The 16,709-nt window shown below is 40.0% G+C and overlaps 1 protein-coding gene across 1 annotated transcript in view; it reads left to right on the forward strand.

Annotated features, from left to right (window-relative positions):
- Positions 1–16,709, forward strand: part of KIAA0586 (KIAA0586 ortholog) — a 4,394,667-nt gene that overhangs the window by 1,730,803 nt on the left and 2,647,155 nt on the right. The window contains exon 10 of the mRNA XM_044074450.1: positions 14,510–14,602. Within this exon, the coding sequence (XP_043930385.1) occupies positions 14,510–14,602 (93 nt within the window). The remainder of the gene's footprint in view (positions 1–14,509; positions 14,603–16,709) is intronic.

Here is a 16,709-nt window from a genome sequence, read left to right on the forward strand (position 1 = left end):
ACCATTTCTAGCCTGTCCTCCTCCTGAGTAGTGGATCCCAAGACAAGTGGATTTACTCTACTGTCCTTTAATCTTGTCTCTTGGATACATAGGATGTCCATCATGTCATCCACTTCCAAGCTGCATCCTGTCAGTGAACCTACAGTAAGTGTAGCAATTCTTAGTTCATGTTTAGCAGGTTGATTGGTTTTACATCCAGCTTTTGCTCAACAGAGCTAACCCAGGTAACCCAGCCTGGGCAACTTGACCCCAGCCAACCAGTAGCTTATTGACCCAGGGCTACTGGGCTTTATGGCGGGCACACACTGCCAATAGGGGAACATACACCCCTCCCACTGTTGGCATGGGTCCCTGGTGTAGGTCAGAGCATGCTGGGTCAGCAACCCACTTATCACTGGTTCATCTTGTGACATTAGTTAACATGACCAAATCACAAAGAGGTATATTTTACATAGTCGAGTGGCTAGCCCTGCCTGGGTGCACAGTCTGTGATCCTTGTTCTCCTGTCTTGAGGATATTGTGCACCTAAGTATATGCCCAAAGTAGTTGGTCTATTTAACTCTTCCCCCTGTAGGGCACCATGTAGAGTCTGTGCTGCTGCCCACAACTTCATTCATTGGTGAGTTTGAGATGGAAACACTCGGCATGTTTTTTTGGAGATGGGAGGAAACCAACAGAGACACATGGGGAACATGCAAACTCCAAGCAGGCATTGGTCGGAGGTCAGCATTGAACCTTGTGTATGGGAGGAGAAGACTATAACCATTATGCCAACTGGACAGACCTAAAACATTTTGTAAAGATTCTTAACCATTTGTTTTGTGTTCCCAAAAAAGTTTCTGACCACAAAGGTGTCAACGTTATTATTGTCATAAATCTCTGCCTGGGGTGCCCGGGGCTCATTCAGTTAAAGCTATTACTACTTCACAGGCCTTTTTATAAATGTATCTGTGGATGCTGTTTGTGCAGCAGCTATATGGGCATCACTGAGTACTTTTCCAAGATACTACATGTGATCTCTATATCCAGGTTTTCCTTTGTTGTCACCAGTCTTTGAAGCATTCTACCATGAGAATGAACCCAAGAGGTTTAGCTTGGGACTGAGTCCTAATGGTAAGGAAACTGGAACTCCAGTCTCTGATATGAAAATTGCATACTTTTTATAATGATAGCTCTGGTTTAATAGTTCCATGCCCTTTACCAAACCCACCTCATTCTTCTGACTTAGACCTAACAGAGCATATGGTTTTCTGTGTATTTTATTCTGTATAGTTTGTTGAATTAGGCTAAACCTTGTAAAATTTCAGAGATCCTGAGATGAATCCATAGCAGCACAGTTTTTTAGGAAAAAAGGAAGGGTCTTGCTTGTCTGGGAGAGCTATTTTGTTGACTGACCAAGTCCTGATTGCCTTAGTCCTAATAGTAGAGAGAATGGAACCACCACTTCAGATCTATCATTATGGTAAGTACATAACTTTAATTTGTTTTTCCATTAAACATTGTGTCCACTCTCCTCCTTGACCACTCTAATGCATTCAACACTATCTCTCATAACCTTCTTTTCACTAAACTCTTAAACTAAATCTGTCCCACTCCTCTATTAACTGGTTTACCAGTTACCTCTCAAACAGGCAACAAGCAGTCAGATGGAAAAAGCACCTCCCCTTTTCTCAATACTCCCACAGGTGTCACCCAGGGTTCAATTTTAGGCCCCCTTCTATTCAATATATTCATAAATGATGTCCACCAAGCCATCCCAAATTCCAACCTTGTCCAATATGCCGACGATTCAACAATAATCTGCTCTGCCTCTTATATACCCACCCTAGTTAAATTAACCCAAGATGCCTTCTCCTCCACTGAGCAATGGATGATTGACAATCATCTGGCACTCAATGCTACTAAAACTAAATTCATTATATTTACTGCTTCCAAAACCACCACCCTAGATAAAACCTCATTCTCAGTCACCAGTCAAAATAATACTCCTCTCGAAGTAGTCTGTAATGCTAAACTACTAGGAGTCCTGATCGATGACCAGCTAAAGTTTGATAATCATCCACAAGTAAATATCAAAAAAACACAAAACAATAGGCATGCTTTACTGCCACAACCGTTACATCTCTCCCTCCACTAAGCTCACCCTCGCCAAAACTTACCTTATCCCAGCCCTCCTATATGGTGCCTCTATCCTTACTAACCTGCATTCCTCCCTCAAGACTAAACTCTCCTTTTGCAACCGGCCATAGATCCACTTCCCATTACTGCACTGCCCTACACCAACTGAATTGGCTTGAGCTGTCCAATTACCTCATCTATATTCATCTTGTCCAAGCACACAAACTTATTTTCACCCCCCTCTTGCCACCACCTTTAAAATGCACCAACCAAATAGACTTTTGAGATCTAATTCCCAAAATCTAATTGAACTGCATAAACATGCCCATCCACCAGGCAAACATCTAATGTCCTTCTCTCTAGCATGCCGTTGGAATTCCCTCCCACCTCTCGTCTGCACCACCAGCAGCCTCTCTTCATTCAAAACCTTACTTCACACACACCTAACTTCACTATAGGAATGCTCTTGCTCCCACTCCAAGTAATCTCCCTACACTATAGCTACTCTTTATAAGCTATAATTCACAATAGCCTCCCATATTTTTGTACCCCTAATAATAATAAATTCTAGGAATTAGAATAACTCCTAGAATGGTACAGTTCAGTAACCTAGAAATTAACTGCATGAATTAGCATAAATAAAAAAACGTTGACTGTTTGTAAATATTACTCTTATTGCATTATACTAATGTGTGCACTCTACTAATATGTGTTTTTCTGTTTGTTTAATTTTGCTTCATTTGTGCACATTACATTTCTCTAATAACTTACTCTTGTGTTAAATCTGTAATTTGTAATTTTCTGGAGCTTTTCTCCCCAGGACTCCATTGAAAATGTTCTCCTAGTGGCCCAATGGACTATCCTGGCAAACAAATTGTAAATAAATAAATAAATAATCAAAATACTGAGCAGTTTGCATGCCCAAACCTCTAGAGTACCTGACAAACTGTAAATAAATAAATAAATAATCAAAATACTGAGCAGTTTGCATGCCCAAACCTCTAGAGTACCTGACATTTTTGACATCATAGCATCTACTCTTTCTAGCCCTGTAGTCCAAGATGGCCTCCTCATTCATGCCACATTCAACCAAAGGGGTTGCCATATCCTTAACTTTCCAAAGGAATCCCATAAAAATTTTTATGTTACGGCCACACAATCCAACATTCAAATGTTTACCAATCTTTATTGTGTAGTTGTTACTTTCAAAGCTAAGACATGATTTAGTAGAGCTGCTCTGCAAGGCATACTGCTTTAATTTACCCTTCTTTCATCCCCTATACATATGTTTTATTCCTTACTATTCATCTATCAAGTAAATATGTGATGCCTAAGATTACTTCATAGACTACAGGTTAGTTATGCAGATATCTTTCATAACTTTAGATCTTTAAAAACATCTCAGTAAGAAGAGTCACTTTTCATCCTTTAGTTCTGTTTTTCTTTAGTAGTAGAAGGCAGTTTTTTCTTGGCATTTCTATGTCTTATCGGTCTCTGATTGGAAAAGTGCATGTGTGTGTGTGTGTGTGTGTGTGTCTGTTAATTCTGGCAGTGTAAATGTCTGCAAACACCTCACCCCACTACTTTTAATAGCTTTGCTGAAGATCACCAACTGGTTGATGGAAGTTCAGGAAGTGGGACCCATGCTGACTGGAGTTATGATGCTGCATAACTAACCATCTAATAGTGTCAATTTTCATTCATCCCTCAACCACTGGGTTCGGATCCAAACCTCAGATCAACTTGGCCATTCTTGCTGTTTTGGATTTTTCAATGATGTCTAAGAAAGGCTTTAAAAAGTGCAAAAATGTGGCCATAAACTGCCTTATTATGATGCTCAAGACCTCTGCATCTATTACTTAGGCGCAGAACACCTTTCAGTACAATTGTGACATTTGTCAAAGTATTAATCTGTAAGCTGTAGCAGGCCAAAAATCCAATTAATCTTAAAGGGTCTACTGCCACCTTCTTTTTCAGAAGCCATATCTGAGGCTCATCCCTCTTAAGTAGCTTCCAAGGATGCTTCAAAAAACTCCATGAAAAACTAGGGGCCTTCAGCTCCACCATCTACCGACCGTCCAAAGCTGTGGATAGAATGATGAATTTCTCTTGGTGCAGATACAGATGGGGGTTCTCCCGGCTCAGGAAACCTTAGCCAGCTCTACCCCTACAGTACCAGCTCCTTCTGCAATCAGACACTTCATTTCAGAGACCTTCAATCCGAGTTTACCGAGACTCTCTGGTTTCGGATCCAAGAGTACTGGTGTCCTTGGATCTGAAGGTTTTTCTGAGTGCCCCAGCTCCAGCAAGCTTGGAACCGAGTGGCTGTCAAAGCCAAAGCACCCCGGTCAGATCTGAGATGTTGGAGTCTACTCCAAAGTTTTTGGAGCGATCTCTGCCCCTTGGAGCCTTGACCCTGGAGAGCTTGGATCCATCCTGTGCCTTAGGTGGATTGCCTTCGGGGCAGATGGAGCTGATGGGACAGAAGCTTGCCTTCTCGGCTCCATCGGCTTTCTTCTCCGTGGGATGGCCTGCCTTTGAGATAGTGGAGATAATTTTCTCTGCTTCAGCAGGATGGAAGGCGTCTCCCTGCTCAGATCTTCCTTCAGTGTCTCGTGCATCTGCGCCAAGTGCCTTGACATTCGACTCCAAAGGGACAACCAGTCCAACCTCTCCAGGCTACCCAGCAGGGTATTACCTTCTCATTGTATTTTTCCTTGCCAGCATCTCACAGAGGAAGTACCCTGGAAGAGGAAGTGCAAAAGGAGGCACTTAGATTCCTCATAGAAATCTATCATGGAAGACATATATTTTGACAAAGGGGATGGATCCCCTAGATCACCAGCCAAAGACATCTCATTTGGAGACATTTTGGAGAGCCTCAAGCAATGGGGTGGTTGGCCCTCCCATAATCCTTCCCCAGAGGAATTGGTGTTTCTGGAGACATTTAGATCTGGCCCATCTACCTCCTTGGTAACTCCACCCACTGATGAGCTCATTGAGTTGATCTCTCAGCAGATTTGGAGTGAACCTGATGTGGTTGAACCTATCCCCAAGAGACCAGACCAAATTCTGGCACCTCTGAAAGGAGGGGAACACTGGAGCAAGGGAGTACCAGTAGATGCCATGGTCATACCAGGGGCCACAAAAAATGAACTTGTAGAACAAAGTTCCACTGTCCATCCTCCTAATAGAGAGGCCAGGGCTTTGGACAGGTACGAGAAGCATGCCTATGCTTCAGCAACCTTTGCTCTTCGGTCACTGAACTACTTGACACTCTTCAAGAGGTTACAAAGAGACTTGATTAAAGAATTGTCAAATACTCTTTCAGGAACTACTACTGCAGAGACTCAAAGTTAGGTAGCCTTGCAGTTGGCAACCCTTCAGTCTATCTCAAACTCGTCCATGAGGCGTATCTGTCATGCAGCTGAAGGTACCTCAAGAGTGACGGGTTCAGGCATCTCAATAAGGAGACATGCCTGGGTGCGCCTGTGTGATTTTGCAGAGCTCTTCATGTCTTCTTTTGTGAATGTTCCCTTTGACAGATCTGCCGTGTTGGGCCCCAAAGTGAAGAATATGCTCTCTAGGTAAGAGAAAGATGGAAAGACTCTGTCAACTGCAGGAGTATGTTTTTCGACCTCCCCAAAGGACCTTTTTTAGGAACTAATGAGGGGGGTAGAAAATGTGGTTAAAAACATGTCAGGGTTCTTTCCAAGATCTATGTGGAGATAGTTCCCCAGAGGCAGCGGGGGAACACTAACCAGGGGTCTAGAGATAGTTTCTCTGACAGGCCACACCAGTGCTCCTGAATAGAGGCCTGATTGTCCCCCTCTGGAGGCAATCGGGGGGGGGGGTTGTTTATCCCTGCACCAGAGATCCTGGCTAGATATCACAAAAGAGACGGGTGCAGAGGATTATTTACAGAGGTTGTATAATTCCCCTTTTCCCTTCCACCTCCAATCTCACAGAAGTTTCCCAGTGTTAAACCCAATCAAAGGAAAGTAGCAGTACTGGAAATACAATAGGTGCTAGAAAAAAAGAGTCATCCAAGAGGTCCCACCAGACCAGAAAGGATCCAGAACTTACTCTAGATTATTTTTAGCGGCAAAGAAGTCAAGGGACTGGAAACCAATTCTGTCTCTGAGCAACTTGGACAGCCAGTTCGACACTCACAGTTTCAGAGGATCATGGTTCAGTTCATCCTGCCATTTCTAGGCAAGGCCGATTGGATGTGCTCAGTAGACCTTCAAGATGCATACTGTCACATAAAAATGAACAGGTGGTCCATTAGATTTTTATGCTTCCGGCTGGGAGATGGTCATTATCAGCTCTGAGCCTTGCCCTTTGGCTTCACCACAGCCCCCAGAGTGTTCACCAAATGCATGGCAGTGGTGGCAGCTCACATGAGACTGCAGGGATTCCAGGTGTTTCTGTATTTGGATGACTGGCTCATTAATGCTCCAACCAGGCATATACTCATAATAGTGAAAGACCAGTTACTCCAAACTTGCTCCCATCTGGGGATTACAATAAATTACAACAAATCCCAGTTGCAACCATCTCAAACACTGAAATTCATAGCACCAAATTTCAATACAGTATCTGCAACAGCTTCACTTCCCCTAAACAGAGTACAAAGATTAAGAATCCAAGTCACAAAACTTATTCACAACACCAAAATTTCAGCCCGATTGATTCTACAAGCCTTGGGATCAGTGTCAGCAGCCATAATTCTTGTTCCCCTGGCACGGTATCACATGAAAATTCTTCAGTGGATGCTAGCATCCCAATGGTTAGGTCTTTATCAATAGATGTCAATTCAAATAAGGATCACACAGACATGCAAGAAATACCTTTAGTGGTGGATAAGGTCAGATCAGCTCTTACAAGGCCATCTGTTCATTCTCCCTCAGCCCAAGGCCATAGTGACCATGGACACATCCCCTGTCTGTCATATACGTTTGTCTTCCCATAAAGCTTTCACTAAGAAAATCTACAAGAATAAGTGAAAGAGGTTTGTTTGTTGGGTGCATCAAAAACATATTGATCCTTTTTCAGCCCCTACACAAATTGGCTTAGAGTTTTTGGCAGAAATTTTCAATGAGGGAGCTAGCTCCTCTACCATTAAAGTTCAATTGGCAGCAGTCTTTAACTTTCATGTAGGAGCTGACAATTCTTCTTTAGCCTCTACAAAGATATGCAAGGCTTTCCTAAAAGGTACTATTTTACTTAGACCACCTTATAAAGATCCCATTCCTCCATGAGATTTAAAACTTCTGTTGCAGGCCTTAATCCATTCCCCCTTCGAACCAGCAGGAAAATGTGATCTTAAATTTCTGACTTGGTAGACAGTCTTTTTAGTGGCTGTCACCTCTGCTAAGAGAATTTCAGAACTCCGAGCATTGTCTTCTAAACCTCCTTAAGTTAGACCATTCTAAGAAGAAGGGTACTTTTAAATGTGGTAGGTGCAGGTTCTGCCAGTATGTTGTAAGCTGTAACCTCTTTAAACATCCAGTCATGTCTGTGGTATTTAAGTTATATGACTATGGTAATTGTAACACCAGTAAAAACAAACCAGAAATTTAAAAGATTGGATGAGTAAAAATCTATCTGACATAAAAAGAGAAGTTATTACTAGTGCTCTTTATAGACACCAAAAAGACAAAGCTTCTGCTCATATTTTGAAGTTTTTTTAATTTTGTGTGTTACCAATAGGTCAGCTCGTGGTGGAAATGTACTGCATCAGACTGAATTAAATTACTTTTACTGGATTTTATGCCTAACTACACATATATTGCCAGGCTTGAATAGTACTGTCTCCTTAAAACCTTTGCTTGTTGAACGTCACTAGCATGTGTAATTAATTATGACATCACTATATAAAAGAGTTCTGTTGATGCAACATTTCTGTACTAAGCCTGAAGGCGAAAGTGTTTTTACTTGAATTTCAATAAAGTGTTCTTGGTCTAGTCTAGCAGTTTGCGTGTTTCAGTGGTTCTTCTTTCTACTAAACCTCCTTACTTGATTAACCATAAGGATAGAGTGTCGTTAATAACCAATCCTTCCTTCCTTCCTACCTAAGGTGGCGTCAGAATTCAGTATCAGTCAGTCTGTTAACTTATGTTTATAAACAGTTGCATTTCTATGTACACAGAACAAAAGACATTAGAAAATCTGATCAGTTATTTATATCCTTTGCAGTTAAAAAATTGGGCAAATCTGTTACAAAGGTAACGTTGACAAGGTGGATTATGGACTGCATTGCCTTTGTCTATAGTAAGTCAGGTATTTCATTACCAAAACCTTTAAGCGCTCACTCTAATAGAGCTATGGCAACCTTGTCTTTATTTTTATCCAGCCATTCCGTGGATGACATATGTGCAGCTGCTACTTGGACTAATCCTCATACTTTTATTACTTCTTACAAATTGGATCTGGTCTCGAGGGGAAGAGCAGCCTTTGGTTCAACTGTGCTCAGGAACACCCTTCGTTAGAGTCCACCAGGGATATTGGGTAGCTGGAGACTCTGTCCCAATGGTTGAGGAATGAATGAAAATTGACAACATCAGATAAAGAATTTATTTTTATTTATTTATTTATTTTATTTTATTTTAATTTTATTTTACATTTGTTGACCGGGATAGTCTGACTGGATACATGTCCATTTTCAGCAGAGGCCCGGAATGAAAAGCTCCAAGGTAGAACATACAGTAAAAATCACAAAATGATTACAAGTTGCACACAGTTTACAGGCTCCAGTTGAGCAAGCAGGTAATATAATCATACATTTTTAAAACAGTGTTGACAAATTGACTGTAGAGGAGGATCTAGTCAGGTTTTGAATGAGGACATAGCCAGTGAGTTTTAAAGTATAGCTTGAAGCTTTTTTGAACTGAGCAAGAGAGGGTTCAAGAGTAAAAACAGCAGGAAGAGAGTTCCAAGTTTTACCAACAGAGTTAACAAACAGAGAGTCCCCAGCAGAGTAGTTTATTAGAAGAGCGAAGTGACCTCAGGTTGCTATAAGGGTGATGATATTTTTAAGTGTAGGCATATTATCAGGGTGGTTGAGAACTTTATGGGCAATTGTAAGCTGGTTGTATTGAAGTAGGCTAGGCCATTCGAGCCACCCTAGAAGATTTAGGTTGTGACAGTGGTGGATCCTGTTGCAAATCTAGCAATATGGTTATAACAGCTGGAGAGTTTGCTAAGAGCAGATATGTTCAAATTAGTGAGTAGAGGGGAGGCATAGAGAAGAGTGGAGAGTAGATGGGAACGAGCAATAGCAGTCCTAGCAAATGGAGTAAGGAAAGGTTTGATCTTATAGAGGGAGCCAAGTTTTTTGTTAAGGGTTTTGATAGTTTGATTGACATGGATATCAAATTTGAGGGTGTTGTTTATTGTGATGCCTAAGAGTTTGGTTTACGCATCTGGGGAGATAATGATACCATTATTAGATTTTATGGTAAAGAGTAGTGAGGAAGATTTACAAGTGTGGGAGAAAAGAAGCAACTTTATTTTGTTATGCTTTAATATCAGCTGACAGAGAGCCAGTTTTCAACTATATTGAAAGTTTTCTGGGTTAATGTTATTAGATCTGTTGGGGAGGTGGCTGAACAAATCAATGTAGAGTCATCCGCATATTGGATACAGGTGGCATTTGGGATAACAGTGGGAAGGGCATTAATAAAGAGAGAGGAGAGAAAAGAAGGGGTCCTAGTGTGGAGCCCTGGGGGACACCTAGGGTGACGGGTGGACAGGTTGATAGTTTGTTCTGCCATAGGACAGGTAAGACGGGAACCATTAAAGCGCACGGCTGTTTAGTGAGAATGCCTTAAGGGTGTGCATGAGTATTTGGTGGTTGACCATATTGAAGGCCTTGGAGAGATCTAAAAAGAGGGCTGAGGAAAGCTTGCTATTATTTCGGCTATGGTTTGTGGTGTTAGAGAAGGATAGGAGGGCTGAGGTGGTACGGTGGTGTGGCCTAAAACCATCCTGAGAGTTAGCCAACAGCTTATTCTGGGTAAGATAATGCAGAAGTTGTTTATGGACACACCGCTCCATAATTTTAGCCAATGGTGACAGAATAGCTATGGGTCTAAAGTTTGATAGCTCGAAGGAGTTGCCTCCTTTATGGAGTGGTATTACATGAGATATTTTCCAAATAGAGGGGATGGTGGCTTTAGATAAGGTTCTGTTGATTATGATGGAGATGGGGTATGCTATGGCATCTGCTGATTTTTGCAGATACTCTGGTGGGAGGAGATCAGCTGCTAGAGTAGTTGGTTTTAATTTCTTAATTAGAGATCTGATAAGTGATGTAGGAGCAGGCTGACAGCTAAAGGAGAGTGGGGTATTGGCTGTGGCAGAATTTGGGTTGGAGCAGCTGGGTGCCAGTTGGCTGGCTAGGGATTGGATAGACTCTGAAGAAACTATTGAAGGTATAAGATATTTGCAATATCATCTGGAGATTTATGGTTGGAATCTGACAGGGTAGGGGTGGAGGACTGTCCTGGGTGAAGAAATTTGTTTATTCCTGCCCAAACCATTGAGGTTTGTTGTGATGTTTTTGTTGAAGATGGTAGTAGAAGTTGTTTTTGTCTAGTATAATAGATTTGTTTGTGTGATTCCTTAGCTGTTGGTATCTGAGTTGATATAGTGGGTCTTTTGTGGCATGCCATTTGTCCTGTGCCTTATTTCTAACTATGATTTTAGATTTGTTCTCTTTTGAGAGCCACGGGGCAGTTTTTGTTTTGGTTCTAATGGAGCAAGCAGGAGCGTGAAAATCAAGAATAGTAAGAAATATGGAACTGAAGTATGCTACTGCATCATCAACTAAGCAATCATCAACTAAAGGTGCTTTAGGATTGACCAATTGCAAGCTTTAAGTTCATTTTGAAAATTGGTGGAGTTGAAGTTCTTATTATTTCTGATGGTTTTAAAGGTGGTCTGATGGGGGTTGTCCACCTTGTGCTTGATAATGTACATAAGTAAGTGGTCAATTAGGTTATCTGGGAGGGTCCCTGTACATATAGGGGTGGCTGTTGATAAGTATCCAATCTAGGATACTGTCTTTTTTATTGGGTTTGCCTATGCTGGTGGGGGAGGATATGAGCTGCATAAAACCATGTAGGTTGACATGGGTTGTAGGAGATTCAGAGGAATAGGTGTTCCAATCAATGTTAAAATCTCCAAGGACCATAGTTTCTTGGGGGTAGGTACTGGGTAACCAGTGAAGGATGTCCCCTAGGGTGTTTGTTTTATTACCTGGGGGAATGTAAACGCAGGCAATGTTTATGCATTTGTTATTGTTAATCTGTAGTTTGGTAATAAGAATTTCTGCATTATTAAACAGGGGTGGTTGTAGGGAGACCATAGTAACATCTAGTGTATTTTTATAGAGTACATCCACCCCGCCACCCTTCCTAATAGTACGAGCGAATCCAAGTATGTTGTACCCTGGTGGTATTACCTCATTGTCTTTAGTTACCGGTTTTAGCCAGGTTTCTGTAAGACATAATACATTGGGGGAGTAAACTGCTAAGAGGGCATGCAGATTATGGACCTTATTGTTTATGCTTCTGCTATTTAGTTGGCAGGTCAGGAGAGAATTAGGGAGCCTATTAGCCAGTCTTATGTTAGAAGGAATATTAGTTTGGGAACTGGAATTAGCAGCTGGGGATGGGTCAGGATTTTAACATAAGTTAAAGAAGTTATGTACTTACCATAACATTCTATCTGTGTTGCCCGCTTTCATTCTTCCTCAGCTTCCCACCCATCAGCCCCCAACCTTTCTCATCACAAGACTTCTGGAAGAATGGGATGCTATTAAGATACCACAGTGTCTTGTATGGAGCTCCAGATATTGGTTTCCTTTGTTTGCAACATTATTCTAATAATTAATACTTATGCCATCTAGCATACAAGTACTTCCTAAAGCTGATTCTGCTACCTTACCACACCTTACCACTAGAACTCTTCTCCTGCCTTCGTGTGCATTATTAAATGTGTACAGCTTAACAACTGAGATTGTAAACAGTTGCATGGTAACTCACCTGAGTGACAGGTTTTCAGAGAAATGTTACCATAAAATCTGTTTTCCTTCCCATATTCTCATTTGCTAAGGATTGCTTTTATCTTTCCAGCTATCCTTTACAAGAAAAAAAAATACTGACAAGCTAGACTTCCATTTTCCAGTTTGCCTAAGTCTGTTTTTACATATTTGCCAGTAATAGGACATACTGAAGAAGGAGCAGGACACCCTTCAGTTGTAAACCATTTGTGATCCGTCTGCACTAAGCTTTAGCCAGTATTTCTAGTAACCCTGTATGCAAGTTTCAGTGGTATAACCTGATGACTAATACATCCTGGGAACTTTCTAGTCAATACTCAGTTGGTGTGCTTATGTTTATTTCTTTTGCTGGTCTTCGCTTTGCTTTTGCAGAAGCCACACAAATTCCTCTTGCAAAAATTTGCTATTACTATTACTATATACATGTCTCTTCACAGAATAGCCATGATTTAAATATCTATGTCCTATGAAAGTTGTTTATTTTAGGGGCAAGTACTTTATGAATTTCCCATAAATACAGCATAAAACTGGCATACTATCTGAAGTGTGTAAATGTGATATGAAGCAATAAATATGCCCTGGTTGAAGTTGACTATTGTACCGTAAAATATTTTGAGTGTCTGGGTATCACTATCACCCCTAATCTATTTGAAATTGTTTAACAGCATATACAGCAAATGGAGATACTAGAGCATTTTTGCTTTAAGATTGTTCTAGAGCAACAGTGTATTCATCGAAAGATATGCTACATACAGAATTTGTCTAGGAAAAAATATTGTGTTAACTATTTTGTTTTGTGAAGTATTAGTCTGTCCTTCAGTATGTCGCTGAAGACCTTCTTCAAGCTAGACTATCCTGGATTGCTTGGTTTATTATATTGATAAAAAATGAACAAGCCCAGGAATCTGTGTAGTTCCAACCTCACCACCACAAGTGTTGAGGAAAAAATAAAAAACAAAGACAGTAGTGGTGTTAAAACTTTGTTGATGAGCTCAGTCACAATAATTTCCAAAAATCATGAAACCCAGGTAGTGTTCCAAAGGAACAAGGCTTTATTCCTTACAGACAAGCGATCCTCAGTAACAAAAAATCAGAAATATTTTAACAATGTTAAACATGTCAGCTTTTATATACATAAAAGTAGGTGTGGAAAATACACGTATTGTTTAATTTTAAACCAGCCAGTTCAAGGCAAACAGTATAAACAGTGCCGTAAAAGTGCAAAAAAAAACGTAAAAAAGTCACTTTTACGTAAGATGTAAAAGTGGGTTATTGTATTGTTTGAAGTGCATTCTGTTTTTGTGCAGCAGTGATATAACTAGAACTGTGGAGTCAATGAGCACTGTAGGAGAGCTGGTTTGCAGCAGGAGACTTGCACAGCTTCACATACCCTGTGAGCACTAATTGCAGTGTTTACAGTTCAGCAGACACTTCAGAGCTAATTGAGTGGGGCTTTCTGTAAGAAAACAAGGTCGTTACTAATTAAAGCATTGATGATATGGGGTGATTTTTGTGCTTTTTATGTCCGTGTGACTTGATTAAATGTTTAGAAACAAAACACTTAATCTTGCTGCTTAGATTTGATAAACACATACAGAATGAAAACTGAATTAAAGCTGTTTGATAGAAGCAAAAACGTCAGATGTTCCTAACACTGAATCAGAGGTCCTGGATGCATTGTCACATAAGAGAAGAATATATAGGAAAATAAAAATTATCTTTGTTGAGGTGGAAAATTTATGAAATTACTAGGCAAATAATGTTCAAATTTAGAAGAAAAATGTTCTTATCAGTAAACAAAAGAATGTATACACCAGAGCCCTATGTATATATTTGCAGTATACCTTTAAATATGGTGATGTAGGTATATAACCATTGTTGTTGTCATCTAAAAGATGATTTGCTATAACTGGTCAAATAAAAGTGAGCATTCAGAGACTTTAGTAGGAAATTGCTCAATGCTAAACACTGTCTTTGGGTAATATTATCAAACTCTAGGTTGAAATGGTTAAGTAATGTACAAGCCTATATGCAGATAATCTAATATATTGCTTTTAAAGATTACAGTCTCTGTTTCTAAATGAAATACTGAACTACTCAGTTTAACTAAAGAAAAAAGTGCCGACTTAACCTGTATTTGATGTGTATCAGGAGAAAAATGTTGTTTGAAAGGATAGTGGGTTTTACATTTGAAATTGATCTTACAATCAAAGATGCACATTTATATGCAGAAATTTTCCTGACAGATGTGAAGAGATTATTGACTGTAACAGAAGATATTGATTTTGTTGTTTCTCCTTGTATTTCTAATCTATTCTCCAGCCTGCTGAAACCTTTTCTATGAAGCAGAGAATGAACACCAGCCAGAATATCACTCCTAGGACTATTGATCCAGTACACATCCAGCATCCTCTGGTGAGCTGCCATAGCAACCATTGCCCTCTTTATCTTGCCCTTTCTTTTATTTCAGTTTTACCTGTAGATTGTCACAATTCAAATGCTGGCAGTTTCTTTATGTAGCTACCACTACTCATTAAAAATCATTCAACACACAGCATGATGAAAAATAATGTTTTACCTGTTTATTTGAGTATCTGCATCAAGCTGAAAGATTCTAGTTTCCGTTCTTTTCTTACCTGGAGTTTCATGTCAGCTGGATTTAATTACTCTGAGTAGTGTTTTTAATATATTAGGAAATATTTATTTTTGAACATCTGAACTCTGCAACACTGTAGACAAATCCAGTAAGCCATTGTGAAGAATATTGTGCAATATCAGCTTCAGGATATTTTGTTATTTTGTTTTATATGCAGTGAAGTGATGCCTTAAGCATGCAGTTTATCTTTATTGTAGACATTTTTAATGTAATTGACTAATTGTGGTAATATTCTCTAGTGATTATGAAATAAGCTTGAAAATGCAACAACCTCAGGTTTAGGCCTGGTAAGCTTTCTAAATCTATACCAAGTTAGTTAGCTTTTCAGTGTTTAAACTCACCTGTTATTTTACAATTAAGATACAGTTTAACTAGGAATGACGTGTATCTAGCTTTCAGTGCACTGGCTGATCAAGCTCTCTTTGAGTTCCTACTTTTAAAAGGACAATTTCCATTATAGCTAGCATGAGGTCTGGTAATCTGCTCCTAGAGAAGAAATCCAGTGAAGAGAAGAGATAGGTTTGTGACATTTCTTCCAAGACTATGTTAGTTGCATTACACACATGACAAAGTAATTAGTTTAACTGAATTTAAAAGCAAACTAAACTCTTATGTTGGAGACGGATTGTGTAAACAAGTTATGTCTGCCTACTATATACATCAGTTTCATGAAACATATATAAAATATGAATATTTTTTAACTAGTAAAATAGGGATAGAGTACACTGAGGTACATACATAAATACGTGAGTGTGTGTGTGTGTGTGTGTGTGTGTGTGTGTGTGTGTGTGTGTAAAATGCATTTTTTAAACATGCTAATTACTTCTGTCTCCATTTGTGCAGCAGGATAAAGCCCTAACTATGACCCAGAAGACCAGAGTGTAGCTCTGACATGTATGGGAGCTGGCATTAGAAGAAAGGGCATGACCATACTGGACATTCTGGGTCACAGGAGGAGGGGGTGCCAGACACAGAAGCATCCTAAGGCTGGGGTGCAACTGAACAAGCAGCTGCATGCTGGCCTTCATTGCAGGTGCACAGCAGCATGCACTGACATGCTGCTGTGCACCTGCAATGAAGGTGCACAGCAGCATGCACTGACATGATGAAGGTATTGCTGCCCCAGCAGTGAAGTGGGTTGCACATCCCCCACCAAAGGGAGGGGTTATAAACCTGCCTGATGATTCCCTGCGTGAAGGCTTTTGCAGCTGACTATTGCTGAAGAAGAAGATCAAATGAGTAGGATGGAAATGAGAGAGCTAATGGTCGTTAGGCAATGGGGAAAAAAACACTTAGCAAAACAAGCATGCTAATGATAGTTATTCAGCTTTCTTTAGGATATCCAACTGTTACTGCTGTGACCTTTTGGCTAATTGCTTCAAACATTCTAATGCATGATTATTAGCAGATGTTGATCCAAGTTTTAGTTTACAAATAACTTTGTATACTAAGTGAGGTGATACTGTATTATGGAAGATAGCAGTGATGAGAGGAGGGGGTCTTAGTTAAATGATGAACTCTACCTAAGTCAAACTTCAGAAGAGGATTGGCAAAAAGAGTAGTACATTGATGATCTAGAGAACATTGTAGTATGTCCAGGATTTGTCTTGAATTAACAGAGTTTACGAATTTTGTTTTAGATTGATGTCACGCTCGTGTTTGTTGCAGTGACAATGTAATCCTTCTTACTGGCTAGTCTGGTGTACTTTATTTTTGGATATCAGTTAAAAATGGAATAAGACTGGATGACTGTCAAAACATGGGATTAGATTTTGAAATGGAATTATTCCAAACTAATCCAAGTGTTTATGTTAATTATAACTGGCTTGATTTGTGGAGAAATTCAGGAGTGATTAGACATGCCGA

This window comes from Protopterus annectens, chromosome 6.part0, assembly GCF_019279795.1.
Source record: "Protopterus annectens isolate FY-2018-M chromosome 6.part0, PAN1.0, whole genome shotgun sequence".
Classification (NCBI taxonomy): Eukaryota; Metazoa; Chordata; order Ceratodontiformes; family Protopteridae; genus Protopterus; species Protopterus annectens.